Source organism: Cynocephalus volans, chromosome 6, assembly GCF_027409185.1.
Source record: "Cynocephalus volans isolate mCynVol1 chromosome 6, mCynVol1.pri, whole genome shotgun sequence".
NCBI classification, from domain to species: domain Eukaryota; kingdom Metazoa; phylum Chordata; class Mammalia; order Dermoptera; family Cynocephalidae; genus Cynocephalus; species Cynocephalus volans.
In genome coordinates, this window is record NC_084465.1 from 161404010 (window position 1) to 161430960 (window position 26951).

A 26951-nucleotide genomic window follows, 5' to 3' on the forward strand; every position below is an offset into this window, starting at 1 on the left:
GAGGAGCATCAGGAAAAGGAGCACTGAGAAAGAGAAGGGCTCATAACCTTGTGAATCTGCTGGCTTCACATAGGTCACGTGGGGGGCGCCTGCAACTGGCACTGGAGAAGGTGCCCTTCATGGGGGTGCGCACACTGAGGGGCGTTGTGCCGCCAAGCACAGTCCACCCCAACTCACATCTAGGGGCAATCCCACGAGGCTGGCGGGTCCACGTGCCGGGGACACCCTGGGGAGCTTCTCAGAGGCAAGGGAAGCTTAGGTGTTACTTCTTGACTGACGGGGGTCAGAGGATCTCAGTGAATGAGAAGCAAGTTCTCTAGTAGAATGATCCCCAACCCAAGGGGGAGCATGACATTCACTTGGGGGCAAACTGCACAATTCCCCGTCCTATGGCCCTCAAATGCTGGGATGCCTCGCTCTGGTTCACACTGACTCTAAGGGAAGGGAGAGCCTCCGTCCTGGTGGCCGCGTCCCCTGCTCATTCGCCCCTCTCCTTTGTCTCCACAGCATCTGCAGTGCTGGGGCCCAGCGTGACCCTGAACCCTCCGTTCACTTCCTTCCGTCCGCTGTTTCCCACGCCTGCTTCCGGCCCAGTCCCCGGGCCGCCCTGCGAGCAGCCCCCACCTGCCCTAGTGATGTCAGCGTTGCCTCCTGGTGGCCCCCTGGTGCGGTCTGCTTTCCCCAGGATGCCTCAGGGGACCGGAGCCGCTGGCCATGGCCCGAGTGGGGCCGGGGCTTTCAACATCATTGTCCCAGTCAGGACGCAAGGGGCTCCAGCAGAGCCCTCTCACACTCAGACCACTGTCCTGGCTCAGGCCCCCCTCAACTGGAGTGCTCCAGGGGCCCTCTGCGGGGGTGCTCAGTGTCCTGCTCCCCTGCTGTTGGCAACTCCCGCTGTAGGGACCGTGATGCCTGCTGCATCCATCGGGGGCACGTGGGCTGGAGAGGGGTACTGGTTCCCAGGCCAGCCCCTTCCAGCTCCCCTTCCAGCAGCCCAGCTGGGTCCGACCGTGGTCCCAGGGAATGACGGGCCACGTCCACATGGGGCTGGTGGGGAGGGCGGCAAGGCCCCCTCCCAGGCCAAGGCCGCGCCAGAGGACTCCTGTAACCCCAGGAGTGTTTACGACAACTTCCGACGCTGGCAGCGCTTCAAGTCCCTGGCCCGCGGGCACCTGCCCCAGAGTCCTGATGCTGAAGCTCTGTCCTGCTTCCTCATGTGAGTGCCCTCCTTGGGGGATGGAGCTAATCCCACCGCTCCCACATGAAGGGGAACGAAGGACGGACGAGGAGGGCAGCCTATTTAGGGGAACTTGGATGAAGGTCACGTGGGCGACGGCCCATGCATTCTCAGCAGTTTAACTAATGTCCCACTCCGGTTCACGATGTACATTCATGAGCCTTAGGTCGACTGATCCCCAACACCCTGTGAGTCCACCAAACTTGGTTTTTAACAGTTACCATAATATGCACAGAAGGTAAAGGCCAGAGTGAGTTTCCGGTGTGACATGAGCCACAACTTGGATTCAGGTCTCTGCCTTCACCCGTGATTCCTCCCCGTGTCCTCTCATGCCCAGCACAGGACCTGAGTGAGGATGGCTTCGGGACGTCACATGGAGGGACTGGGGGGAGAAGGCACAGGCCACAGGAGGAGCCTTACACATGTACCCCCTCACTCTTCTGGAAAATTCTAGCAAGGAGACTGAGGTAGTCAAGCCACACATTGGGACCTGGTTGGGCCCCCATCACTGGGTTTGGATCCTGCGCAGAGTCGCCTTCTTTATCCCTGAATGCCTCCTAGACAGACAGACAATTCCGCTTCATTCGGAGGGTGGGAAGATTGTCTGACTCATGTCTGATGCACTCAGCAGGGTCTCTGGCATGTGCTGTCCCTCGTTATTGTTGTTTTCGTATTATGATGATGATTACTATTACCGTCAACACTAAGAACAGGCAACCTAGAAGAGGACAGTGTTCCCAAAGTCACATGTCCCACCACAGGGAGTGAGGGGACCGTGAGCCCAGGAGCCCAGGACCAGGGGCTGAGGTGATGGGAGGCAGCGACGTCCGTAGCCAGGAGCGTTTGTCTTTCCCTCCCCAACACCTGCCTCCTTCCACCTGCAGGCCCTCGTGTTCCTGGGGCCATCACATGGAGCACGTATCCTAGTCCACGGGACACGGGACATGGCTGCATACCTGCCCCGCTCCCACACTGGCTGCCCTCCACGGGAAGCTGCACACAGTGTATAAATTAAAGGGGCCCCCAAATCCTTGTCCCCAGTGATTTCAGTGTCCCGCACATGCTGAGCAGTCGGAGTTCCCCTTGGACCAAAGTCCCAGGTGCCCTAGGCTGTCCTGAGTCCCTAAATGGAGCCACCGCCCCCAGGCCTTGCCCGGTCAGCTCAGGCACCGGTCTCCTTTGGCTCTGGATCCCCGCGCCTGCTCTGCACGCTGAGGGACTCTGACGCTGTGTCCCCAAGGGCTGCCTCTCTAGAGAGTCACCAGGAGCTGATTAAGTGCTCAGTCCTGGGGCCTTGGAACGGCCATTCTAGGCAGTTCTCGGTCAGCTCAGGCTGCCATAACAAAACGCCACAGGACAGGTGCTTTAGACAACAGACTTTCACGTCTCCCAGTTCAGGAAGCGGAAGTCCCAGATGAGGTCCCGGCAGATTCAGTTCCGGGCAAGGACTTTCCGCCTGGCTTTCGATGGCTGTGTCCTCACATCACAGGGAGTTCTGGTGTCTTTTCCTCTTCTCACACTCACAGGGACACAAATCCCATCACGGGGCCTCCCAATTATCTAATCTAAACCTGATGATCCCCAAAGGCTCCACCTCCAAATACCATCACATTGCAAGCTAGGGCCACAACATGTGAATTTTGGGGACACACACATTCAGTCCGTAACACACAATAATACTAAGGCCTCCAAGGGAAGTCAGAGAGGCCAAGCAGTCCCTTGGTGCTGAGGTTGACACATGTTGGTTGTCCTGGAGGCTGAAGAGCCCACACTGGGAGGACAGGCACAGGTGACAGGACAGGTGGGATGTGTGTGATGTGGCGGGGCACAGGTGTGGGCCGGTCAGCTGGGATGGGAGGAGGGCAGGGGCATTGTGACTGACACTGAGGACTTACAGCCCAGTGCTTCGGTCCCTGGCCCGGCTGAAGCCCACCATGAGCCTGGAGGACGGAGTGCGGCGGGCCATGCAGGAATGGCAGGGCACGAGCAATTATGACCGCATGAACTATTATGACATGGCAGCAAAGTGAGTCAGGGATGCAGGGCCTGAGGGGCTGTGGGGCGGGCTGAGGGTGGGTGAAAGGGGGAGGGGCTGGTGCGGTGGGCTCATCGGCAGGGATGCCGTGAGGACGGGGATCCGCTAGGTCCGGCCCCTCCCTGGGGCCCTGCCTCCCCCGGGAAGCTCTCCATCCACCTGGGTGCTTGGGCTTCTCTCTCCTACCCACCCCGGAATCTCCGCCCTCCCCTGGCCTCGGGTCAAACCCTGCCCAGATGCTGAAACGGGGATGGGGAAGAGTAACCAGCACAGCCCAGTGGGGGTCGGCTCCAGCTGTGGGGACCCTGCAGGAGGGAAGCTAGTGACTACTGACAAAGTCGGGACCACGTCTCCTCATGAAAAGTGGCCAGAAATAGGTCACCTGCCATCCCAGAATGGGCTGGGGCAGAAGAGCTTGGGCAGGGGAAGCCAGCACCTCACACACCCCCAGACACGTCTCTGGCCTCCCTGCCTTTGCTGCACGGCAATCCACTCCGTGAACACCAATCACCCTCACAGAAAATGCACCCTCTCCTCTCAGCTGAGCTCCCACTTCCTGCAACATCTCCGGGGCCCTTCTCTCCCAGGCTATTGTCAGGGGCTCACAGTACCAGCCCAGGATTCCCGGATCCGGGCAAGGATTCCTCATGTCATTTGCAGTCAGTCACATCCCTGACCTAGCTTCTGGCTGTCAGCTCTTCTGAGTGGCCCTGGGCAGGGATAGGAGGAGCAGGGTCCCCTGAGGGCCGGGCCTGGGTCACACAGGCCTTCATTCAGGAAGACCCCCTGGATGTTTTCTGCCCTGCAGGTGTAGGTGAGCCAGCGTACCCCTGCAACTGTTCCGCAGGTGGGGGAGCAGCCCGGCCCACCCAAAGCCCTTCCTCCCCCATCCCTGGCCAGGCCTCCCTCTCAGCATGGCTATGGCTCTCCCTCTGCCCGCCAGGTTCATGGAATTTGAAGCTGAGGAGGAGATGCAGCTCCGGGTGCTGCAGTGTGTGAAGGGGCCCCAGGGCCTGCCTCCTCCAGCCCCACCAAAGCTTGCTCCTCCAGGGCCACCAGTCCCCAACACTGTGCCACGGTCAGGTACGGCAAGCATATTCCCACAGGAGCCAATACAAAGGCCTAAGGGGGCCTGCGGAGGCCTTGTGCCCTCATCTTGTCCCTTTCCTGTAAGGGGAGGGGGCGCTTGCTCTTTCAGCGAGAGCAGCCAGTGAGAACCTGGGGCTCCACTGCCCTGGATCAGGAACTAGGTATTGGCCTGGTCCAGTAGTTTCGTAGCTGCTATCGGCCTTGGCTGTCCAGGACCCAATGTACAGTCTTCCCAGGAAGCAGTGCTGGGTGGGGAGACGTCCCAGAATCTTGGTGGCTCCAAAGTCTTTCCAGGTAACTCAGTCTCACATGACCCACCTCGGGTAGTGTATCCTCCCACGGGGCCTGACGTGCAGCCTGGACCCATTTCATGGCCCTCAGTTCCAACCTCCCCCCAGTGTGGCTGGAGGTGGCCGCTACAGCCCAGCCACGCACCTGTCCTCCCTCCTGTCCTAGGGTGTGCTCCCAGGAAGGCTGGCCGCAGGGCACCATCCACTCGCCCGCTGTCATGCAGACCCCAGCAGCTGACCCAGGCCAAGGCACCCAAGGAGATCCCACCAGAAGCTGTCCAGGAGTATGTGGATATCATGGAGGCACTGCTGGGGCCTCATGCAAACTGGGAGGATGAAGATATCGAGGAGCAGCAGGAGCAGGACGGGACTGACCCGGACCCAGGTCTCCTGAGCTACATTAACAAGCTGTGCTCCCAGGAAGACTTCATCACCAAGGTGGGCTGGCTTGGAGCCCTCGTGTGGGGGAGGTTTTCTGGGGAACGGCAGTCCCAGCCCCATGGAATTCAGTTCTATTCATCCCTCAGCTACGGAGCAGTGTGTGTGTGAGAGACAGAGAAAGTCTGTGTGTAGCTGCTAGTGGCCATGAGTTAGAACGACCCTGCTGTGTGGACAGGAGAGACAGGCATTACTTTCTGCTTCTCCTCGAGGTCCCCCTGGCTGCAGTTCACTCCCTGCCAAAGACACTCATGCCCCTTTCCCCCTGCTCCAGGTGGAGGCCATCGTCCACCCCCGATTCCTGGCAGCTTTGCTTTCCCCAGACCCAAACTTGGATCCCTTGGCTCTGACTGAGGTGCTGGAGCAGGAAGAAGGACTCACCCTAGCACAGGTAACACACGGGAGACAGGGACACCAGGGCACCCAGGGGAGAAAGGGCCAGCAGATCTCCTAGGGGAGGGAAGGGCACCAGGCAAACGAGGGGGAACACGTGACCCTGTGCCCCTGAAGCCCACGTGATTTTGTCTAGTCTTACCCTGCTGGGGGTGCATGGCCTCCGGAGGGGAACCGCCTGGGTCAGAGGAGTAGGTGCAGAAGAGCAGGAACGAGAGGACAGAGCCAGGGAGGGAGGGCAGGGGGCGAAGCTGGAAGGAGGCCCAGCAGGGCACAGCACAGTCACAGTCCCTGCCTCTGACACCAAGCCAAGCCTCCTCTCACCTTCGCCACCTCCCGCCCAAATGCAGGGTTCTCCACCATCCTGCCAGCCCCTCCCCACACCTGGGGCAGAGCCAGTGAGTGCCACTTTGCTCCCCCCAGCTGGTGGAAAAGCGCCTCGCGGCCCCGAATGACGCAGGAGGTGTGGGGGCCACCCCAGCTCATGGCGCACCCCAATTGGAGTCACATCCTAAGACTGCAGCTGGCCAAGGAGAAGAGAGCGAAGACCGTGGCCCCCAAGGAGGGGTCATCACAGAAACCTGCCCAGCAGAGGCGGCTTCCCATGACCCTCGACCGCGCAGCCGAGACAACCCCGACCTGCCCAGGCCCAAGGAGCCTGCCCTCTGGCCAGATCATCAGGAGTCACGCAAGCTGAGGGCTGCCCATCTCAGCTCCCCTCCCCAGGGCCACAGACCCTCCTCGCCTGGTCTCCGGGGAGCCTGTCCTGTTATGCCTGCGCAGGGCCCGGCAGTCAGGTCCAGTGAAGTCGAGGAGGACCTCCCCAGCCTGGACTTCCTCCTGACCTTGCAGTACAGCCTGCAGCCCTGGGGGCTGTCCCTGAGCCCCGTCCCTGCTCGGCGTCTGGCTCGACCCTCACGTCCTCAAAAGCGGAGGGGCGACCCATTGGTCTCTGGGAGGAGGAAGAAGCAGCACTGCAGCCAGTAGGGGCCGTGGGCCGGCCTCTCAGGGGTGCCAGTCCCTCTGGACTGGATTTGACCCTCACTGCATCCTGTGGCCCGAGGGATCCCGAGCTCCCATCACCCAGTGCTGACCCAGCTGCTCCTCAGCTACGGGCAGGGTGGGGGAGGCAGGACAGGGGAGAGAGGGTGGGGGGGTCTGGATGGGGAATTGGGGTGGGGGAGGGGGGCCTGTTTGGGGGATGAGGGTGGGGGAGAGGCGAGGCACAGGTCCGGGAGGCAGCACGTTGGGGGCGTTGTATGTAATGGGGGTTTGTATACAAGTGTGAATAAAAGTGGTATTGTTGGGAAATGCCCTGGGACTACTGCCTCTGTTCTCATGTCTGTGCCACTAAGTGGAGACAGGCCTGTGAGGAAGGAAGGATCTGGGAGATGCCAGGCTCCAAGGACCCACCGGTGCCCGACCATCAACTCCTTCTCTAGATTCTGAGATCTGATTCCTCCCCCAGGACCCATGTGGGATCCTTGACTAAAAGGGTGTCGGCCCCCACATGCAGAGCTGTGGTCATGGGGTGGGGGTGTCCCAGCAACAGTGGCAGGTGGGCAAAACCGTCCAGCACCACGGTGGCCTGGCTGTCTGCTAGGGGGAGGAAGGGGCCATGTCTGGGCGTCTCCTGCCCATCCACCCACGGAGCTCGCTGGTTAGCCCCCAGATGCTCCTCTGCACCTTTCCTCCCCTGTCCCACGTCAGCAGCATCCATGTCCCACCCGCCCCTGTGCCTTTGTGAAGTGTGAAGGAAGCTAACTCTTGGTGGCGGGTCAGCTGGCTGCTGCCCCTCCTATTCCCAGGTGGGTCTCCACATTGGAGAAGGCCTCAGAGCTTGGCTAGATTAAGACGGCGTGGTGTGAAGCCGCACACCAGGGCCCTCAAGCCCAGAAGCTTCCAGAACATCATGCCATGCAGGTCCTCGTTGGGGGCATCCTCACGGGAACCCACTACTGTCCCTGCTGTCCAGCTCAGCGCACACATCAGGCGCTGAGGGAAAACGCGGGGATCGAAGGCTGGAGCCCTGGACCCACTCCTCACTAGTTCCCTGACTCTTCCACATTCAGAGCTGTCCTCAGGAGCCCCTCTTAGGTTTTAGGAATGTGGAGTAAGTCGTGTTTGGAGGGGACTTGGCCCATGCCCTAGTACGTGTGGGCACTCAGTCGAGCACAGGCATCATCTCGGTCACACCTCGGGGCTCCTGCTGCTACTCCTGTCCTCGCCACCTGACTGCTGTCTGTCCTGGGGCCCTTTTGTGGTTGAACAGTTCCCAGGAGGAGGCACAACCTCTGCTTCCCCAGCACCGTGCCCTGCCTCAACCTTACAATCTGCCCCTGACCCTGTACAGTGGGGCCAGCTGGAGGGCTGTTACAGTCACAATGTCATGTCCCCCAAATCTGCATGTTGAAGCCCTAAGCCCCATCGTGATGGTATCTGGGGGTGGTGCCTTTGGGAGGTTGTTGGGGTAAGAGGAGATCAGAGGGTGGAGCCCTAATGACGGGGATTAGCGCCCTTATAAGAAGAGGAGGAGACACCAGAACTCTCTCTTCCCCATGTGATGACACAGCAGGAAAGGGAAATCAAAACGGAAAACCAACAATTATAACTCTCACCATGGTCCACAGATTCTCAGTAATGAATCTCGGTATTAATTCCATAGTATCTAACTTTCACCTATACTTTGGAGTAGTGTAAAATTCCCCGAACTAGAGGCAGGCTAGGTGTTGTGAGTGGTCATGTTTTCAAATGCAAGTTCAAGTTCTCCTGACTTTGGATTGGACTGAGGAGGAACATGGGCACTCGACAATAGCTAATGCACGCTGCAAGGAGCCAGTTGGCCAAATCCCCATCTCTCTCCCGTAACTGCTTAATAGCCTTCACTTACTATGACGTGGTCTCAAGTGACTCCGGGGATTCATAAAGGTAAATGAGAAGTAGTCACCCAACCTGGTGTGAGAATACTGCATGCAAATGACAGTCAGGAATCGAGGCTGTCTGGATCACAGCCCTCTGAAACCTCATTCACCGTGGCAACTGCATTATTTTAAATGGAGACAGCAAAGTAACTAGGTCCTACATCCAGAAGTCACAAGATTAGCTCACCGGTGAACCGGCCGTTTGAGAGTGGTGGGAGTTCCAAAGCTCCATAAAGACTTGGTACCTTCTACAGATTTGAGGTCTAGTTTGAAGTCAGGTAGTATAATGCCTCTGGTTTTATTTTATTTTCTTGCTCAGGACTGCTTTGGCTATTGGGGTCTTTTGTTGTTCCATATGAATTTAGGATTGTTTTTTCTATTTCTGTGAAGAATGTCATTGGTATTTTGATGGGGATTGCACCGAATCTGTAGATCACTTTTGGTATTATGGACATTTTCACAACATTAATTCTTCCAATCCATGAACAAGGAATGTCTTTCCACCTCTCTTGGTGTCCTCTTTCTTTCAGCAGAGTTTTGTAGTTCTCATTGTAGAGATCTTTCACCTCTTTGGTTAAATTTATTCCTACGTATTTTATTCTTCTCAGAGTTATTGTAAATGGGCTGGCTTTCTTCTTCTTTTTTTTTTTTTCCCCCCTGCTTATTTGTTGTTGCCGTATAAGAATATTCCCAATTTTTATGCATTGATTTTGTATCCTGCACAGTACTGAATTTGTTTAGGAGCTCTAGGAGTTTTTTGGTAGAGGTTATGGATTTTTCTATATGTAGGATCACGTCCAATCCTGTGAAACGTGACGTTTTGATTTTGTCTTTTCCACTGTGGATGCCCTTTCTTTCTTTCTCTTGCCTGATTGCTCTGGCTAGTACTTCCAATGCTATGTTAAATAGGAGTGGTGAGAGTGAGCATCCTTCTCTTATTCCTGTTCCTGAAGGAAAAGCTTTCAATTTTTCCCCATTCAGGACAATGTTGGCAGTGTGATTTTCATATATGGCTTTTATTGGGTTGACATATGTTCCTTCTATACCTACTTAGTTAAGGGTCTTTATCATGAAGGGATGATGCTGAATTTTCTTTTTTTTTTTTTTTTTCGTGACCGGCACTCAGCCAGTGAGTGCACCGGTCAGTCCTATATAGGATCCGAACTCGCGGCGGGAGCGTCGCTGCGCTGCCAGCGCAGCACACTACCAAGTGCGCCACGGGCTCGGCCCATGATGCTGAATTTTCTCAAATGCTTTTTCTGCATCTCTTGAGACAATCGTATAGTTTTTATCCTTGCTTTTGTTCATGTGGTGTATCACATTTATTGATATATGTATGTTGAACCATCCTTGCATCCCTGGGATGAAACCCACATGATCACAGTGTATAATCTTTGTGACGTGCTGTTGTATTCTGTTTGCTAATGTCTTGCTGGAGATTTTCGTGTCTATGTTCATCAAGGTTACTGACCTGTAATTTTCTTTTCGGTTGTTGTGTCTTTGTCTGATTTGGGGATCGGGATGATGCTGGCCTCATAGAATTAATTTAGGAGAACGGCCTCTGTTTCAATTTCTTGGAGTAGTCTGAAAAGGATGGTTGTTAATGCTTCTTTAAAACTTTGGTAGAATGCAGCAGTGAAGCCATCTGGTCCTGGGCTTTTCTGTGTTGGGGTACTGTTGATGACTGCATCATTCTCATTGCTTCTTATTGGTCTCTTCGGGTTCTGCATTTCTCCTTGGTTCAGTCTTAGTAGTTTACGGGTCTTCAGAAATCTATCCATTTCCTCCAGGTTTTCAAATTTGTTGGAGTATAGTTGTTCTGAACAATCTCTAATGATTCTTTGTATTTCTGTGGAATCGGTTGCAATGTCTCCCTTTCCATTTCTGATTTTTGTTATTCGGGCCTTCTCTCTTCTTTTCTAAGTAGTCTGGCCAACAGCTTGCGTAGTTTGTTTTTCCCCTGGGGGAAAAAAAAAAAAAGCATTTTGCTTCATTGATTTTCTGCATCATTCTTTTGGTCTCTACTTCGTTTAGTTCGACTCTGTTCTTAATCATTGCTTTCCATCTACTAGTTTGGTGCTTAGATTGTTCTTGGTTTTCTACTTACTTGAGATTTAATGTTAGATTATTTGAAGTGTTTCCATTCTTTTGATGTAAGCGCTTTTTACCGGCAACTCATCTTTGACAAGGCCACCAAGAATATACACTAGGGAAAGGACGGCACCTTCAATAAATAGTGCTGGGGAAACCGGACATCCATGCGTAGAAAAGTCAAACTAGGCCCATACCTTTCACCATACACAAAATCAACTCGAAATGGATTAAAGACTCAAATATAAGAACTGAAACTATAAAACTCCTAGATGAAAACACAGGGGACATACTTCAGGATGTAGGACTGGGCAAAGACTTTATGAATAAAACCCCAAAAGCACAAGCAGTAAAAGTAAACATATTGCAATGTATCAAACCATAAAGCTTCTGCACAGCAAAAGAAGGCACACAGACAAGGGGCTAATATCCAGACATATAAGCAACTCAAACAACCCAAGAGCACATAAACAAGTTATTCAATATTAAAATGGGCAGAGACAGTTTTCAAAGAAAGACATGAATTTTCATGGCTTTCCAGCAAAGGGGATCGTAAGCAAGGCCAGTCCACGGGAGTCTGCAGAGGTCGCAGCAACAGACCGTAGCTGAGCGTACAAGGACTGCTTCCTACAGAATGATGTGCATACAGCAACCCAGCCCGCTGGAGGTGCTGAGACAATCCAAACCTATTTCCAGACACTCATTCCCCCTACCTCCCTTACAAACCCTGTATTTATCGGATTCCTTGTTCTGACCTACCTTCGGGAAGTGCAGCCACTCTACAGCAGGGTTGGCTGAGGGGCACAAAAACAGGTTTATTGATAAAGAAATGGAGTGAGTAGAACACCAGGTAGAAGCTTTGTGCTGTGAATCTGAGAAACAATTTGAAACTTGCCTCAGAGGCACACACCCACTGTGCTGCCCCTGTATAATCTGAGGGACCTTCAGAATCCTGCCTACCTGCCAGAACCCTGCACGGCATGTCTCCCCACCCCCACCAGCCCAACTGCCCCCACCCCTCCCCCACTGCAGAATTCTGGAGAGCTACATTCTAAGCCTGTTGACATTTAAAATTGGACCCTGAGCATCTGCAGTTGACAGTTTGCTGTCCGGGTCCTGCGCTAGACTTTTCTCACTGTGGAGACTGCCGTGCCACTGTGGTCAGTCCCCAAGCCTATGGGGATGGCTTCAAAGGGAGGTAAGTCTGCAGGGTCTGGGGTGTGTTATCACACCCCTGTCACCCCTCAAACCCATGGGAGTTCAAATGTGACACTTGCCCTGGGACAGCTGGTTGGGTGGAAATAGAGGAAGAGAGAGCACCGGACTTACCCAAGGACATCTCACCCGGGAGACGGGGGAAGCCACTGGCATCCTGAGGCTGCAGGGGGAAGGGGGCTTCTCACAGGTGGATCCAGATGCCTCAGGAGAAACCTACCGGGTGATGAGAAAGGACACAGCAGTTGTACTGACTCTTTCCAGAAGGGAAACAGGTGACTTATGTTTCTAAGTCAACACAGGTCAACGTGTGTTTGTAGGCAATGGTGGACTGTGTCGTGCTTGTGCCACAGGGGGGCTCAAGAAGAAAGCCTGAGTCCTGCGTCCTTTCTTCAGACACCTGGGGCTTGTGCTGTGGTACTGTCCTGAGGGATACAAACCGGAGTATTCCAGATCTTAGAGGAGTAGCGGGGAGAAACGGTCTCAGCCAGAAAACCGTTCAGTGGAACAGTTCTCTCTGACCAAGATTACCGTGAAATATCCCCTCCGTCAGTGAGGCTAGAGGTCGCTCTAACTGCAGCAGTCCAGTCTCGGCTCACGTCTGCCCAGAGATGGCTTCTCATTCGGTCCAGATCGCTGTTGTCTCTGTTCACCAGGGACAGGGCAGCCAGAAACTGCAAACAAGATGGGGCTTGCTCTTCGCGGAGCTGTTCTGAATTGCTGTCCCTTTGGGGGACGCTCGGGTCTTCAGACCCATTCATCTTCCACCCTGTCTCATGGCCTGTCCTCCGCCCTTCGTTTCATGTGGAGATGAAGACTTTGCTCATACTCCATGTCTAGCACATCATGAACAGGGGACAGATGAGGCGTGCTGTCGGCTTTACAGTGGAAGGTTCTGAAAGGCTGGTTTCCTTCCCGAGAGAGGAAGCAGAGCAGCACACCATTAGGAAGATCTTCTATTATTATGACTGTTGTTATTCAAAGTTAGGACATATGTCCTGATCAGTTAGGACCATGTCCTATGGACCTTGCTCTCCGTGACTACGGTTGACCTGAAACCCTAGTGAACAGGGATGTACCCAGACAACTTTCCTGTCACACTGGCTCATGCCTGGTTCTTTGTGGGCCATCACTGAGAGCTCAAAGGAGAAGGATCACAGAAGGTCTCCATTACCCACGGCCAACTCTAACCATCAGCAGCTATTCAAATCTCTACGAACCTCCACTGGGAGCCGCAGGGCTCCACATTTCCTGGCCTTTCTAGTCCTCTGCAGCCCTCTCTGGCTGTGCAGTGACAGGGTCTCAGGGAATTCATCATCTAACTCACAGACCACCTCCTGAGAACAGAGCTGCCTCAGTGACAGCACGAACGAACCACTGTGCATGGGGACAAGTGTGCCCCGAACCTGGCCTCTGTTCCATGCTTGCTGTGGGTGGTACCAGGAGAAGCACATCCTCACTGGGCTGCTGCATTATGGGGTTCCCTCAGGGCTCCTGGGCGATAGTTGAGGCACAGATTTTGTTCAAGTTCATTTGTTTGGGTTGTGAGGGCTTTATGAGGAGCATCAGGAAAAGGAGCACTGAGAAAGAGAAGGGCTCATAACCTTGTGAATCTGCTGGCTTCACATAGGTCACGTGGGGGGCGCCTGCAACTGGCACTGGAGAAGGTGCCCTTCATGGGGGTGCGCACACTGAGGGGCGTTGTGCCGCCAAGCACAGTCCACCCCAACTCACATCTAGGGGCAATCCCACGAGGCTGGCGGGTCCACGTGCCGGGGACACCCTGGGGAGCTTCTCAGAGGCAAGGGAAGCTTAGGTGTTACTTCTTGACTGACGGGGGTCAGAGGATCTCAGTGAATGAGAAGCAAGTTCTCTAGTAGAATGATCCCCAACCCAAGGGGGAGCATGACATTCACTTGGGGGCAAACTGCACAATTCCCCGTCCTATGGCCCTCAAATGCTGGGATGCCTCGCTCTGGTTCACACTGACTCTAAGGGAAGGGAGAGCCTCCGTCCTGGTGGCCGCGTCCCCTGCTCATTCGCCCCTCTCCTTTGTCTCCACAGCATCTGCAGTGCTGGGGCCCAGCGTGACCCTGAACCCTCCGTTCACTTCCTTCCGTCCGCTGTTTCCCACGCCTGCTTCCGGCCCAGTCCCCGGGCCGCCCTGCGAGCAGCCCCCACCTGCCCTAGTGATGTCAGCGTTGCCTCCTGGTGGCCCCCTGGTGCGGTCTGCTTTCCCCAGGATGCCTCAGGGGACCGGAGCCGCTGGCCATGGCCCGAGTGGGGCCGGGGCTTTCAACATCATTGTCCCAGTCAGGACGCAAGGGGCTCCAGCAGAGCCCTCTCACACTCAGACCACTGTCCTGGCTCAGGCCCCCCTCAACTGGAGTGCTCCAGGGGCCCTCTGCGGGGGTGCTCAGTGTCCTGCTCCCCTGCTGTTGGCAACTCCCGCTGTAGGGACCGTGATGCCTGCTGCATCCATCGGGGGCACGTGGGCTGGAGAGGGGTACTGGTTCCCAGGCCAGCCCCTTCCAGCTCCCCTTCCAGCAGCCCAGCTGGGTCCGACCGTGGTCCCAGGGAATGACGGGCCACGTCCACATGGGGCTGGTGGGGAGGGCGGCAAGGCCCCCTCCCAGGCCAAGGCCGCGCCAGAGGACTCCTGTAACCCCAGGAGTGTTTACGACAACTTCCGACGCTGGCAGCGCTTCAAGTCCCTGGCCCGCGGGCACCTGCCCCAGAGTCCTGATGCTGAAGCTCTGTCCTGCTTCCTCATGTGAGTGCCCTCCTTGGGGGATGGAGCTAATCCCACCGCTCCCACATGAAGGGGAACGAAGGACGGACGAGGAGGGCAGCCTATTTAGGGGAACTTGGATGAAGGTCACGTGGGCGACGGCCCATGCATTCTCAGCAGTTTAACTAATGTCCCACTCCGGTTCACGATGTACATTCATGAGCCTTAGGTCGACTGATCCCCAACACCCTGTGAGTCCACCAAACTTGGTTTTTAACAGTTACCATAATATGCACAGAAGGTAAAGGCCAGAGTGAGTTTCCGGTGTGACATGAGCCACAACTTGGATTCAGGTCTCTGCCTTCACCCGTGATTCCTCCCCGTGTCCTCTCATGCCCAGCACAGGACCTGAGTGAGGATGGCTTCGGGACGTCACATGGAGGGACTGGGGGGAGAAGGCACAGGCCACAGGAGGAGCCTTACACATGTACCCCCTCACTCTTCTGGAAAATTCTAGCAAGGAGACTGAGGTAGTCAAGCCACACATTGGGACCTGGTTGGGCCCCCATCACTGGGTTTGGATCCTGCGCAGAGTCGCCTTCTTTATCCCTGAATGCCTCCTAGACAGACAGACAATTCCGCTTCATTCGGAGGGTGGGAAGATTGTCTGACTCATGTCTGATGCACTCAGCAGGGTCTCTGGCATGTGCTGTCCCTCGTTATTGTTGTTTTCGTATTATGATGATGATTACTATTACCGTCAACACTAAGAACAGGCAACCTAGAAGAGGACAGTGTTCCCAAAGTCACATGTCCCACCACAGGGAGTGAGGGGACCGTGAGCCCAGGAGCCCAGGACCAGGGGCTGAGGTGATGGGAGGCAGCGACGTCCGTAGCCAGGAGCGTTTGTCTTTCCCTCCCCAACACCTGCCTCCTTCCACCTGCAGGCCCTCGTGTTCCTGGGGCCATCACATGGAGCACGTATCCTAGTCCACGGGACACGGGACATGGCTGCATACCTGCCCCGCTCCCACACTGGCTGCCCTCCACGGGAAGCTGCACACAGTGTATAAATTAAAGGGGCCCCCAAATCCTTGTCCCCAGTGATTTCAGTGTCCCGCACATGCTGAGCAGTCGGAGTTCCCCTTGGACCAAAGTCCCAGGTGCCCTAGGCTGTCCTGAGTCCCTAAATGGAGCCACCGCCCCCAGGCCTTGCCCGGTCAGCTCAGGCACCGGTCTCCTTTGGCTCTGGATCCCCGCGCCTGCTCTGCACGCTGAGGGACTCTGACGCTGTGTCCCCAAGGGCTGCCTCTCTAGAGAGTCACCAGGAGCTGATTAAGTGCTCAGTCCTGGGGCCTTGGAACGGCCATTCTAGGCAGTTCTCGGTCAGCTCAGGCTGCCATAACAAAACGCCACAGGACAGGTGCTTTAGACAACAGACTTTCACGTCTCCCAGTTCAGGAAGCGGAAGTCCCAGATGAGGTCCCGGCAGATTCAGTTCCGGGCAAGGACTTTCCGCCTGGCTTTCGATGGCTGTGTCCTCACATCACAGGGAGTTCTGGTGTCTTTTCCTCTTCTCACACTCACAGGGACACAAATCCCATCACGGGGCCTCCCAATTATCTAATCTAAACCTGATGATCCCCAAAGGCTCCACCTCCAAATACCATCACATTGCAAGCTAGGGCCACAACATGTGAATTTTGGGGACACACACATTCAGTCCGTAACACACAATAATACTAAGGCCTCCAAGGGAAGTCAGAGAGGCCAAGCAGTCCCTTGGTGCTGAGGTTGACACATGTTGGTTGTCCTGGAGGCTGAAGAGCCCACACTGGGAGGACAGGCACAGGTGACAGGACAGGTGGGATGTGTGTGATGTGGCGGGGCACAGGTGTGGGCCGGTCAGCTGGGATGGGAGGAGGGCAGGGGCATTGTGACTGACACTGAGGACTTACAGCCCAGTGCTTCGGTCCCTGGCCCGGCTGAAGCCCACCATGAGCCTGGAGGACGGAGTGCGGCGGGCCATGCAGGAATGGCAGGGCACGAGCAATTATGACCGCATGAACTATTATGACATGGCAGCAAAGTGAGTCAGGGATGCAGGGCCTGAGGGGCTGTGGGGCGGGCTGAGGGTGGGTGAAAGGGGGAGGGGCTGGTGCGGTGGGCTCATCGGCAGGGATGCCGTGAGGACGGGGATCCGCTAGGTCCGGCCCCTCCCTGGGGCCCTGCCTCCCCCGGGAAGCTCTCCATCCACCTGGGTGCTTGGGCTTCTCTCTCCTACCCACCCCGGAATCTCCGCCCTCCCCTGGCCTCGGGTCAAACCCTGCCCAGATGCTGAAACGGGGATGGGGAAGAGTAACCAGCACAGCCCAGTGGGGGTCGGCTCCAGCTGTGGGGACCCTGCAGGAGGGAAGCTAGTGACTACTGACAAAGTCGGGACCACGTCTCCTCATGAAAAGTGGCCAGAAATAGGTCACCTGCCATCCCAGAATGGGCTGGGGCAGAAGAGCTTGGGCAGGGGAAGCCAGCACCTCACACACCCCCAGACACGTCTCTGGCCTCCCTGCCTTTGCTGCACGGCAATCCACTCCGTGAACACCAATCACCCTCACAGAAAATGCACCCTCTCCTCTCAGCTGAGCTCCCACTTCCTGCAACATCTCCGGGGCCCTTCTCTCCCAGGCTATTGTCAGGGGCTCACAGTACCAGCCCAGGATTCCCGGATCCGGGCAAGGATTCCTCATGTCATTTGCAGTCAGTCACATCCCTGACCTAGCTTCTGGCTGTCAGCTCTTCTGAGTGGCCCTGGGCAGGGATAGGAGGAGCAGGGTCCCCTGAGGGCCGGGCCTGGGTCACACAGGCCTTCATTCAGGAAGACCCCCTGGATGTTTTCTGCCCTGCAGGTGTAGGTGAGCCAGCGTACCCCTGCAACTGTTCCGCAGGTGGGGGAGCAGCCCGGCCCACCCAAAGCCCTTCCTCCCCCATCCCTGGCCAGGCCTCCCTCTCAGCATGGCTATGGCTCTCCCTCTGCCCGCCAGGTTCATGGAATTTGAAGCTGAGGAGGAGATGCAGCTCCGGGTGCTGCAGTGTGTGAAGGGGCCCCAGGGCCTGCCTCCTCCAGCCCCACCAAAGCTTGCTCCTCCAGGGCCACCAGTCCCCAACACTGTGCCACGGTCAGGTACGGCAAGCATATTCCCACAGGAGCCAATACAAAGGCCTAAGGGGGCCTGCGGAGGCCTTGTGCCCTCATCTTGTCCCTTTCCTGTAAGGGGAGGGGGCGCTTGCTCTTTCAGCGAGAGCAGCCAGTGAGAACCTGGGGCTCCACTGCCCTGGATCAGGAACTAGGTATTGGCCTGGTCCAGTAGTTTCGTAGCTGCTATCGGCCTTGGCTGTCCAGGACCCAATGTACAGTCTTCCCAGGAAGCAGTGCTGGGTGGGGAGACGTCCCAGAATCTTGGTGGCTCCAAAGTCTTTCCAGGTAACTCAGTCTCACATGACCCACCTCGGGTAGTGTATCCTCCCACGGGGCCTGACGTGCAGCCTGGACCCATTTCATGGCCCTCAGTTCCAACCTCCCCCCAGTGTGGCTGGAGGTGGCCGCTACAGCCCAGCCACGCACCTGTCCTCCCTCCTGTCCTAGGGTGTGCTCCCAGGAAGGCTGGCCGCAGGGCACCATCCACTCGCCCGCTGTCATGCAGACCCCAGCAGCTGACCCAGGCCAAGGCACCCAAGGAGATCCCACCAGAAGCTGTCCAGGAGTATGTGGATATCATGGAGGCACTGCTGGGGCCTCATGCAAACTGGGAGGATGAAGATATCGAGGAGCAGCAGGAGCAGGACGGGACTGACCCGGACCCAGGTCTCCTGAGCTACATTAACAAGCTGTGCTCCCAGGAAGACTTCATCACCAAGGTGGGCTGGCTTGGAGCCCTCGTGTGGGGGAGGTTTTCTGGGGAACGGCAGTCCCAGCCCCATGGAATTCAGTTCTATTCATCCCTCAGCTACGGAGCAGTGTGTGTGTGAGAGACAGAGAAAGTCTGTGTGTAGCTGCTAGTGGCCATGAGTTAGAACGACCCTGCTGTGTGGACAGGAGAGACAGGCATTACTTTCTGCTTCTCCTCGAGGTCCCCCTGGCTGCAGTTCACTCCCTGCCAAAGACACTCATGCCCCTTTCCCCCTGCTCCAGGTGGAGGCCATCGTCCACCCCCGATTCCTGGCAGCTTTGCTTTCCCCAGACCCAAACTTGGATCCCTTGGCTCTGACTGAGGTGCTGGAGCAGGAAGAAGGACTCACCCTAGCACAGGTAACACACGGGAGACAGGGACACCAGGGCACCCAGGGGAGAAAGGGCCAGCAGATCTCCTAGGGGAGGGAAGGGCACCAGGCAAACGAGGGGGAACACGTGACCCTGTGCCCCTGAAGCCCACGTGATTTTGTCTAGTCTTACCCTGCTGGGGGTGCATGGCCTCCGGAGGGGAACCGCCTGGGTCAGAGGAGTAGGTGCAGAAGAGCAGGAACGAGAGGACAGAGCCAGGGAGGGAGGGCAGGGGGCGAAGCTGGAAGGAGGCCCAGCAGGGCACAGCACAGTCACAGTCCCTGCCTCTGACACCAAGCCAAGCCTCCTCTCACCTTCGCCACCTCCCGCCCAAATGCAGGGTTCTCCACCATCCTGCCAGCCCCTCCCCACACCTGGGGCAGAGCCAGTGAGTGCCACTTTGCTCCCCCCAGCTGGTGGAAAAGCGCCTCGCGGCCCCAAATGACGCAGGAGGTGTGGGGGCCACCCCAGCTCATGGCGCACCCCAATTGGAGTCACATCCTAAGACTGCAGCTGGCCAAGGAGAAGAGAACGAAGACCGTGGCCCCCAAGGAGGGGTCATCACAGAAACCTGCCCAGCAGAGGCGGCTTCCCATGACCCTCGACCGCGCAGCCGAGACAACCCCGACCTGCCCAGGCCCAAGGAGCCTGCCCTCTGGCCAGATCATCAGGAGTCACGCAAGCTGAGGGCTGCCCATCTCAGCTCCCCTCCCCAGGGCCACAGACCCTCCTCGCCTGGTCTCCGGGGAGCCTGTCCTGTTATGCCTGCGCAGGGCCCGGCAGTCAGGTCCGGTGAAGTCGAGGAGGACCTCCCCAGCCTGGACTTCCTCCTGACCTTGCAGTACAGCCTGCAGCCCTGGGGGCTGTCCCTGAGCCCCGTCCCTGCTCGGCGTCTGGCTCGACCCTCACGTCCTCAAAAGCGGAGGGGCGACCCATTGGTCTCTGGGAGGAGGAAGAAGCAGCACTGCAGCCAGTAGGGGCCGTGGGCCGGCCTCTCAGGGGTGCCAGTCCCTCTGGACTGGATTTGACCCTCACTGCATCCTGTGGCCCGAGGGATCCCGAGCTCCCATCACCCAGTGCTGACCCAGCTGCTCCTCAGCTACGGGCAGGGTGGGGGAGGCAGGACAGGGGAGAGAGGGTGGGGGGGTCTGGATGGGGAATTGGGGTGGGGGAGGGGGGCCTGTTTGGGGAATGAGGGTGGGGGAGAGGCGAGGCACAGGTCCGGGAGGCAGCACGTTGGGGGCGTTGTATGTAATGGGGGTTTGTATACAAGTGTGAATAAAAGTGGTATTGTTGGGAAATGCCCTGGGACTACTGCCTCTGTTCTCATGTCTGTGCCACTAAGTGGAGACAGGCCTGTGAGGAAGGAAGGATCTGGGAGATGCCAGGCTCCAAGGACCCACCGGTGCCCGACCATCAACTCCTTCTCTAGATTCTGAGATCTGATTCCTCCCCCAGGACCCATGTGGGATCCTTGACTAAAAGGGTGTCGGCCCCCACATGCAGAGCTGTGGTCATGGGGTGGGGGTGTCCCAGCAACAGTGGCAGGTGGGCAAAACCGTCCAGCACCACGGTGGCCTGGCTGTCTGCTAGGGGGAGGAAGGGGCCATGTCTGGGCGTCTCCTGCCCATCCACCCACGGAGCTCGCTGGTTAGCCCCCAGATGCTCCTCTGCACCTTTCCTCCCCTGTCCCACGTCAGCAGCATCCATGTCCCACCCGCCCCTGTGCCTTTGTGAAGTGTGAAGGAAGCTAACTCTTGGTGGCGGGTCAGCTGGCTGCTGCCCCTCCTATTCCCAGGTGGGTCTCCACATTGGAGAAGGCCTCAGAGCTTGGCTAGATTAAGACGGCGTGGTGTGAAGCCGCACACCAGGGCCCTCAAGCCCAGAAGCTTCCAGAACATCATGCCATGCAGGTCCTCGTTGGGGGCATCCTCACGGGAACCCACTACTGTCCCTGCTGTCCAGCTCAGCGCACACATCAGGCGCTGAGGGAAAACGCGGGGATCGAAGGCTGGAGCCCTGGACCCACTCCTCACTAGTTCCCTGACTCTTCCACATTCAGAGCTGTCCTCAGGAGCCCCTCTTAGGTTTTAGGAATGTGGAGTAAGTCGTGTTTGGAGGGGACTTGGCCCATGCCCTAGTACGTGTGGGCACTCAGTCGAGCACAGGCATCATCTCGGTCACACCTCGGGGCTCCTGCTGCTACTCCTGTCCTCGCCACCTGACTGCTGTCTGTCCTGGGGCCCTTTTGTGGTTGAACAGTTCCCAGGAGGAGGCACAACCTCTGCTTCCCCAGCACCGTGCCCTGCCTCAACCTTACAATCTGCCCCTGACCCTGTACAGTGGGGCCAGCTGGAGGGCTGTTACAGTCACAATGTCATGTCCCCCAAATCTGCATGTTGAAGCCCTAAGCCCCATCGTGATGGTATCTGGGGGTGGTGCCTTTGGGAGGTTGTTGGGGTAAGAGGAGATCAGAGGGTGGAGCCCTAATGACGGGGATTAGCGCCCTTATAAGAAGAGGAGGAGACACCAGAACTCTCTCTTCCCCATGTGATGACACAGCAGGAAAGGGAAATCAAAACGGAAAACCAACAATTATAACTCTCACCATGGTCCACAGATTCTCAGTAATGAATCTCAGTATTAATTCCATAGTATCTAACTTTCACCTATACTTTGGAGTAGTGTAAAATTCCCCGAACTAGAGGCAGGCTAGGTGTTGTGAGTGGTCATGTTTTCAAATGCAAGTTCAAGTTCTCCTGACTTTGGATTGGACTGAGGAGGAACATGGGCACTCGACAATAGCTAATGCACGCTGCAAGGAGCCAGTTGGCCAAATCCCCATCTCTCTCCCGTAACTGCTTAATAGCCTTCACTTACTATGACGTGGTCTCAAGTGACTCCGGGGATTCATAAAGGTAAATGAGAAGTAGTCACCCAACCTGGTGTGAGAATACTGCATGCAAATGACAGTCAGGAATCGAGGCTGTCTGGATCACAGCCCTCTGAAACCTCATTCACCGTGGCAACTGCATTATTTTAAATGGAGACAGCAAAGTAACTAGGTCCTACATCCAGAAGTCACAAGATTAGCTCACCGGTGAACCGGCCGTTTGAGAGTGGTGGGAGTTCCAAAGCTCCATAAAGACTTGGTACCTTCTACAGATTTGAGGTCTAGTTTGAAGTCAGGTAGTATAATGCCTCTGGTTTTATTTTATTTTCTTGCTCAGGACTGCTTTGGCTATTGGGGTCTTTTGTTGTTCCATATGAATTTAGGATTGTTTTTTCTATTTCTGTGAAGAATGTCATTGGTATTTTGATGGGGATTGCACCGAATCTGTAGATCACTTTTGGTATTATGGACATTTTCACAACATTAATTCTTCCAATCCATGAACAAGGAATGTCTTTCCACCTCTCTTGGTGTCCTCTTTCTTTCAGCAGAGTTTTGTAGTTCTCATTGTAGAGATCTTTCACCTCTTTGGTTAAATTTATTCCTACGTATTTTATTCTTCTCAGAGTTATTGTAAATGGGCTGGCTTTCTTCTTCTTTTTTTTTTTTTCCCCCCTGCTTATTTGTTGTTGCCGTATAAGAATATTCCCAATTTTTATGCATTGATTTTGTATCCTGCACAGTACTGAATTTGTTTAGGAGCTCTAGGAGTTTTTTGGTAGAGGTTATGGATTTTTCTATATGTAGGATCACGTCCAATCCTGTGAAACGTGACGTTTTGATTTTGTCTTTTCCACTGTGGATGCCCTTTCTTTCTTTCTCTTGCCTGATTGCTCTGGCTAGTACTTCCAATGCTATGTTAAATAGGAGTGGTGAGAGTGAGCATCCTTCTCTTATTCCTGTTCCTGAAGGAAAAGCTTTCAATTTTTCCCCATTCAGGACAATGTTGGCAGTGTGATTTTCATATATGGCTTTTATTGGGTTGACATATGTTCCTTCTATACCTACTTAGTTAAGGGTCTTTATCATGAAGGGATGATGCTGAATTTTCTTTTTTTTTTTTTTTTTCGTGACCGGCACTCAGCCAGTGAGTGCACCGGTCAGTCCTATATAGGATCCGAACTCGCGGCGGGAGCGTCGCTGCGCTGCCAGTGCAGCACACTACCAAGTGCGCCACGGGCTCGGCCCATGATGCTGAATTTTCTCAAATGCTTTTTCTGCATCTCTTGAGACAATCGTATAGTTTTTATCCTTGCTTTTGTTCATGTGGTGTATCACATTTATTGATATATGTATGTTGAACCATCCTTGCATCCCTGGGATGAAACCCACATGATCACAGTGTATAATCTTTGTGACGTGCTGTTGTATTCTGTTTGCTAATGTCTTGCTGGAGATTTTCGTGTCTATGTTCATCAAGGTTACTGACCTGTAATTTTCTTTTCGGTTGTTGTGTCTTTGTCTGATTTGGGGATCGGGATGATGCTGGCCTCATAGAATTAATTTAGGAGAACGGCCTCTGTTTCAATTTCTTGGAGTAGTCTGAAAAGGATGGTTGTTAATGCTTCTTTAAAACTTTGGTAGAATGCAGCAGTGAAGCCATCTGGTCCTGGGCTTTTCTGTGTTGGGGTACTGTTGATGACTGCATCATTCTCATTGCTTCTTATTGGTCTCTTCGGGTTCTGCATTTCTCCTTGGTTCAGTCTTAGTAGTTTACGGGTCTTCAGAAATCTATCCATTTCCTCCAGGTTTTCAAATTTGTTGGAGTATAGTTGTTCTGAACAATCTCTAATGATTCTTTGTATTTCTGTGGAATCGGTTGCAATGTCTCCCTTTCCATTTCTGATTTTTGTTATTCGGGCCTTCTCTCTTCTTTTCTAAGTAGTCTGGCCAACAGCTTGCGTAGTTTGTTTTTCCCCTGGGGAAAAAAAAAAAAAAGCATTTTGCTTCATTGATTTTCTGCATCATTCTTTTGGTCTCTACTTCGTTTAGTTCGACTCTGTTCTTAATCATTGCTTTCCATCTACTAGTTTGGTGCTTAGATTGTTCTTGGTTTTCTACTTACTTGAGATTTAATGTTAGATTATTTGAAGTGTTTCCATTCTTTTGATGTAAGCGCTTTTTACCGGCAACTCATCTTTGACAAGGCCACCAAGAATATACACTAGGGAAAGGACGGCACCTTCAATAAATAGTGCTGGGGAAACCGGACATCCATGCGTAGAAAAGTCAAACTAGGCCCATACCTTTCACCATACACAAAATCAACTCGAAATGGATTAAAGACTCAAATATAAGAACTGAAACTATAAAACTCCTAGATGAAAACACAGGGGACATACTTCAGGATGTAGGACTGGGCAAAGACTTTATGAATAAAACCCCAAAAGCACAAGCAGTAAAAGTAAACATATTGCAATGTATCAAACCATAAAGCTTCTGCACAGCAAAAGAAGGCACACAGACAAGGGGCTAATATCCAGACATATAAGCAACTCAAACAACCCAAGAGCACATAAACAAGTTATTCAATATTAAAATGGGCAGAGACAGTTTTCAAAGAAAGACATGAATTTTCATGGCTTTCCAGCAAAGGGGATCGTAAGCAAGGCCAGTCCACGGGAGTCTGCAGAGGTCGCAGCAACAGACCGTAGCTGAGCGTACAAGGACTGCTTCCTACAGAATGATGTGCATACAGCAACCCAGCCCGCTGGAGGTGCTGAGACAATCCAAACCTATTTCCAGACACTCATTCCCCCTACCTCCCTTACAAACCCTGTATTTATCGGATTCCTTGTTCTGACCTACCTTCGGGAAGTGCAGCCACTCTACAGCAGGGTTGGCTGAGGGGCACAAAAACAGGTTTATTGATAAAGAAATGGAGTGAGTAGAACACCAGGTAGAAGCTTTGTGCTGTGAATCTGAGAAACAATTTGAAACTTGCCTCAGAGGCACACACCCACTGTGCTGCCCCTGTATAATCTGAGGGACCTTCAGAATCCTGCCTACCTGCCAGAACCCTGCACGGCATGTCTCCCCACCCCCACCAGCCCAACTGCCCCCACCCCTCCCCCACTGCAGAATTCTGGAGAGCTACATTCTAAGCCTGTTGACATTTAAAATTGGACCCTGAGCATCTGCAGTTGACAGTTTGCTGTCCGGGTCCTGCGCTAGACTTTTCTCACTGTGGAGACTGCCGTGCCACTGTGGTCAGTCCCCAAGCCTATGGGGATGGCTTCAAAGGGAGGTAAGTCTGCAGGGTCTGGGGTGTGTTATCACACCCCTGTCACCCCTCAAACCCATGGGAGTTCAAATGTGACACTTGCCCTGGGACAGCTGGTTGGGTGGAAATAGAGGAAGAGAGAGCACCGGACTTACCCAAGGACATCTCACCCGGGAGACGGGGGAAGCCACTGGCATCCTGAGGCTGCAGGGGGAAGGGGGCTTCTCACAGGTGGATCCAGATGCCTCAGGAGAAACCTACCGGGTGATGAGAAAGGACACAGCAGTTGTACTGACTCTTTCCAGAAGGGAAACAGGTGACTTATGTTTCTAAGTCAACACAGGTCAACGTGTGTTTGTAGGCAATGGTGGACTGTGTCGTGCTTGTGCCACAGGGGGGCTCAAGAAGAAAGCCTGAGTCCTGCGTCCTTTCTTCAGACACCTGGGGCTTGTGCTGTGGTACTGTCCTGAGGGATACAAACCGGAGTATTCCAGATCTTAGAGGAGTAGCGGGGAGAAACGGTCTCAGCCAGAAAACCGTTCAGTGGAACAGTTCTCTCTGACCAAGATTACCGTGAAATATCCCCTCCGTCAGTGAGGCTAGAGGTCGCTCTAACTGCAGCAGTCCAGTCTCGGCTCACGTCTGCCCAGAGATGGCTTCTCATTCGGTCCAGATCGCTGTTGTCTCTGTTCACCAGGGACAGGGCAGCCAGAAACTGCAAACAAGATGGGGCTTGCTCTTCGCGGAGCTGTTCTGAATTGCTGTCCCTTTGGGGGACGCTCGGGTCTTCAGACCCATTCATCTTCCACCCTGTCTCATGGCCTGTCCTCCGCCCTTCGTTTCATGTGGAGATGAAGACTTTGCTCATACTCCATGTCTAGCACATCATGAACAGGGGACAGATGAGGCGTGCTGTCGGCTTTACAGTGGAAGGTTCTGAAAGGCTGGTTTCCTTCCCGAGAGAGGAAGCAGAGCAGCACACCATTAGGAAGATCTTCTATTATTATGACTGTTGTTATTCAAAGTTAGGACATATGTCCTGATCAGTTAGGACCATGTCCTATGGACCTTGCTCTCCGTGACTACGGTTGACCTGAAACCCTAGTGAACAGGGATGTACCCAGACAACTTTCCTGTCACACTGGCTCATGCCTGGTTCTTTGTGGGCCATCACTGAGAGCTCAAAGGAGAAGGATCACAGAAGGTCTCCATTACCCACGGCCAACTCTAACCATCAGCAGCTATTCAAATCTCTACGAACCTCCACTGGGAGCCGCAGGGCTCCACATTTCCTGGCCTTTCTAGTCCTCTGCAGCCCTCTCTGGCTGTGCAGTGACAGGGTCTCAGGGAATTCATCATCTAACTCACAGACCACCTCCTGAGAACAGAGCTGCCTCAGTGACAGCACGAACGAACCACTGTGCATGGGGACAAGTGTGCCCCGAACCTGGCCTCTGTTCCATGCTTGCTGTGGGTGGTACCAGGAGAAGCACATCCTCACTGGGCTGCTGCATTATGGGGTTCCCTCAGGGCTCCTGGGCGATAGTTGAGGCACAGATTTTGTTCAAGTTCATTTGTTTGGGTTGTGAGGGCTTTATGAGGAGCATCAGGAAAAGGAGCACTGAGAAAGAGAAGGGCTCATAACCTTGTGAATCTGCTGGCTTCACATAGGTCACGTGGGGGGCGCCTGCAACTGGCACTGGAGAAGGTGCCCTTCATGGGGGTGCGCACACTGAGGGGCGTTGTGCCGCCAAGCACAGTCCACCCCAACTCACATCTAGGGGCAATCCCACGAGGCTGGCGGGTCCACGTGCCGGGGACACCCTGGGGAGCTTCTCAGAGGCAAGGGAAGCTTAGGTGTTACTTCTTGACTGACGGGGGTCAGAGGATCTCAGTGAATGAGAAGCAAGTTCTCTAGTAGAATGATCCCCAACCCAAGGGGGAGCATGACATTCACTTGGGGGCAAACTGCACAACTCCCCGTCCTATGGCCCTCAAATGCTGGGATGCCTCGCTC

The 26951-nt window shown here is 54.7% G+C and overlaps 2 protein-coding genes across 2 annotated transcripts; both read left to right on the forward strand.

Annotated features, from left to right (window-relative positions):
- Positions 1-620: 620 nt before the first annotated feature.
- Positions 621-8408, forward strand: LOC134381117 (NUT family member 2G-like; the record flags this gene model as incomplete). The annotated part of the gene is made up of 7 exons (XM_063101165.1): positions 621-1216; positions 3135-3263; positions 4216-4324; positions 4880-5089; positions 5364-5480; positions 5906-5945; positions 8362-8408. Coding segments are annotated over 7 exons (1248 nt in total), but the record flags the coding sequence as incomplete, so codon positions are not given.
- A 5478-nt stretch (positions 8409-13886) lies between these two features.
- LOC134381118 (NUT family member 2G-like) lies at positions 13887-21674 on the forward strand (the record flags this gene model as incomplete). Its single annotated transcript, XM_063101166.1, has 7 exons — positions 13887-14482; positions 16401-16529; positions 17482-17590; positions 18146-18355; positions 18630-18746; positions 19172-19211; positions 21628-21674. Coding segments are annotated over 7 exons (1248 nt in total), but the record flags the coding sequence as incomplete, so codon positions are not given.
- Positions 21675-26951: the final 5277 nt, after the last annotated feature.